The sequence below is a fragment of the Egretta garzetta genome, unplaced genomic scaffold (assembly GCF_000687185.1).
Source record: "Egretta garzetta isolate BGI_Z169 unplaced genomic scaffold, ASM68718v1 scaffold4, whole genome shotgun sequence".
Taxonomy (NCBI): domain Eukaryota; kingdom Metazoa; phylum Chordata; class Aves; order Pelecaniformes; family Ardeidae; genus Egretta; species Egretta garzetta.
Genome location: NW_009259329.1, coordinates 2,635,427 through 2,637,976, shown reverse-complemented (window position 1 = coordinate 2,637,976; position 2,550 = coordinate 2,635,427). Strand labels below are relative to the sequence as shown.

At 62.1% G+C, this 2,550-nt stretch overlaps 1 protein-coding gene across 1 annotated transcript in view; it reads right to left on the bottom strand.

Moving 5' to 3' along the window:
* The window catches only part of HCN2 (hyperpolarization activated cyclic nucleotide gated potassium and sodium channel 2), a 14,133-nt gene extending 11,795 nt beyond the window's left edge, over positions 1-2,338 (bottom strand). The window contains exon 1 of the mRNA XM_009636779.1: positions 2,247-2,338. Coding sequence (XP_009635074.1) covers positions 2,247-2,338 — 92 coding nt within the window. The remainder of the gene's footprint in view (positions 1-2,246) is intronic.
* Positions 2,339-2,550: the final 212 nt, after the last annotated feature.

Genomic DNA, 2,550 nt, shown 5'->3' with positions numbered 1-2,550 from the left:
GCCGCGGAGTCCCCGGCTCGCCAGCCTGCCAGGGTGGACAAGGCTCCCCAGAACCCCGCTCTGCGGGAGCTGCCCCCAAGGGCTGAGCCCCTCGTCCCGGGTGGGGGCCCTGGCTGCAGACACCAGGCTGCCCGGTGGGCGGGAGCAGCACGGGATCGGAGCGGGATCAGCGCTTCGCAAACACGTACTAAATACTGATATTGTAAAAACAAGGTCGCTCTTAGAAGTGGGTTAAGAAGCCAACGGCAGAAGTTTGCCCGAGCTGAGCAAGCGCTGAGGTGCAGCACCCAACGCGCCGTGCGTGCCCCCGCGGCCCAGTACAGCCAGTTGTGATGCATGACTGGTGTTGCTCTTCCCTGGAAAAGCCTTTTACCCTGGGAGTCCCTGAGGTGGGGATGGGGGGGTAAAGGCTTTGCAAATTGCTCAAGGACCCAAATCTTCACAATTCCCCCGGGGACTCGGTTGCAGCCCCTGATGACTGAATGGTGGCTTTCGGCACCCCCCAGGTCCAACTGGCCCCCACGGCTGCTGCGGAAGGGGAGAACAACTCCCCGCCACCCTCACCAGCGGGAACGGTAACAGCAGGACCAGCAGCAGCTCGCAGCGCTGGCATGCACATGGGGAGCGATGGCAGCTGGCGAGCCCCGTCCCTCTGCTCCAGAGGTGGCACCAACAGGTCAGTGGCACCATCCAGGCAGCAGCAAAACCCCAGAAACCATTTTAATCCTGGAGGAGGAAGGCTCCGGCCAAGCAGCACCAGGGGACACAAGTGCTGGCTGCGGCTTTGCCCCCAAGTCAGGTTTGGGACCAGCAATACACCAGCAGCGAAAACCTGCGGCTCAGCCCTAGCCCCCCGCCTCGTGGAAGGCTGCGAGTGCTGGGCTGGCAGCCGAGCATGCTGGCGTAGCCACATCAGGTGGCCCCGTGGTGGTCACAGGCACTGCCACCACCGCTGGATCACCGGCTGTAACGCTCGCAGCTCGCAGCTTTGCTACGGCACCCAGCGCCGGGGCGGAATCCTCCTCCCCGGCTTATGCGAGACTCTCACCCGCGAGAAGGGGAAGGGATCGAGCATGGAGCTGGAGCACCCGCTCCCCAGAGGCCGGGCCCCTGTGCCCCCAGGAAGCACCTACTCCCCCAGGATTGCCACCAGCCTCCTCCGCCCCATGGGGGTCTCTGGTCCCGAGGCCTCGCAGCATCCCTGGTCCCACGTGTGCCCCTGCCTGGCTCCCAGCTGCGTACAGGGAGTAAAGATGGGAGCCAGACCAGCAACGTGCCCCAGGTCACTGCGAGATGAGAGCTGGACGTGGCCCCCCCAGCTCCCAGTCCCACTCCAGGAACAATACCTCAGCTGCAGAAACACCAACAGAAATCACGAAAAAATCGATGCTCCCTGGGGTTTTTTCCTCCCATCGGCAAAGACCAGAAGCGGGGAAGACAGAGAAGACAACGGAGCACCCCACCTGGAGGGAGGTGGCTCTGCTCGACGCCGGCTACCTCAACGCACACTTTACAAGGTCTCTTTTATCGAATTTGCAGCTCATGATCTCCACCAGCACCCAGGCCGTTTCCTCGTAACTCAGCATTTATGTAAATAGCAACTTGCATTCCTGGAGCAAGCCTGCCCCGGAATTTTGCATGAATAACGGCAGCGCCGTGTCTGTGAGGAGACCGGATCTCTAAACTGCTCCGATTATGAAATGATGTCACATATGCAGATGGGCGATGATTTTATCTTAAGATGGGAAAATGGGTTTTGCAGGGCAAACATGGCTGGGTTCATGCTCCATTATCATTATTAGATAGTATTTTTTTTAAGGCAGGACAGTGCGGAGTGGATGGACACGTCCTCAACACGCACAGGCAGAGCGGCTCCTCACCACCGGGCTTTCAGCCCTGCCTTGAGCCGATCCGGTTCATGTGCACGTTTGTAGACCCAGACGATGCCGTGGCTCTGCCTGCAGCTCCTCCCCGCTGGGCAGGGAACTCTCCTACGCCACTTGCAGCATCAAAACACAGGCAGCAGCTCTTCCCCAATGGCTTTCAAGACTTGATAGCGACTCTGGGAGGGATGGAGCCAGCGCAGGGCAGGCCAGCCAGGGTGACTCTCCAAGGTCACCCTGGCGTGGGCTGGTACCCGCCCGCCCGCCGCTAGCGCCGGCCCAGGGAGCGACGCTGCTGCATCCCAGGGAAGCCTCTGAGGCTTTGCTCCCACCATGGGCTCACCGCAGGGAGACCCCACTCACGGCATCACCACGGGCTCTGCCACCAGGACCACAGCTCTGCTGGCTCGGAGTCGGCTGCAGGAGCGGGACAGGTTCTGGCCCTGTGTGGTCATGGTGGAGGGCAGCGGGGCCAGGCCATCACCCCGCTCCCAGCCTCCCCTTACAGCCCACAGCTTCTGAGGGTGAAGCGGAGCGTGGGTGACACAGAGGGGCAGAGTCCTCCAGCTCGCCAGCCCCCTGTGCACCCCCCAGCCGCAGCAGGGATGGCAGAGCTCCCTCTGCCACAGGACCAGCGATGGCCACAGGGCACAGCCACCCCTCACCC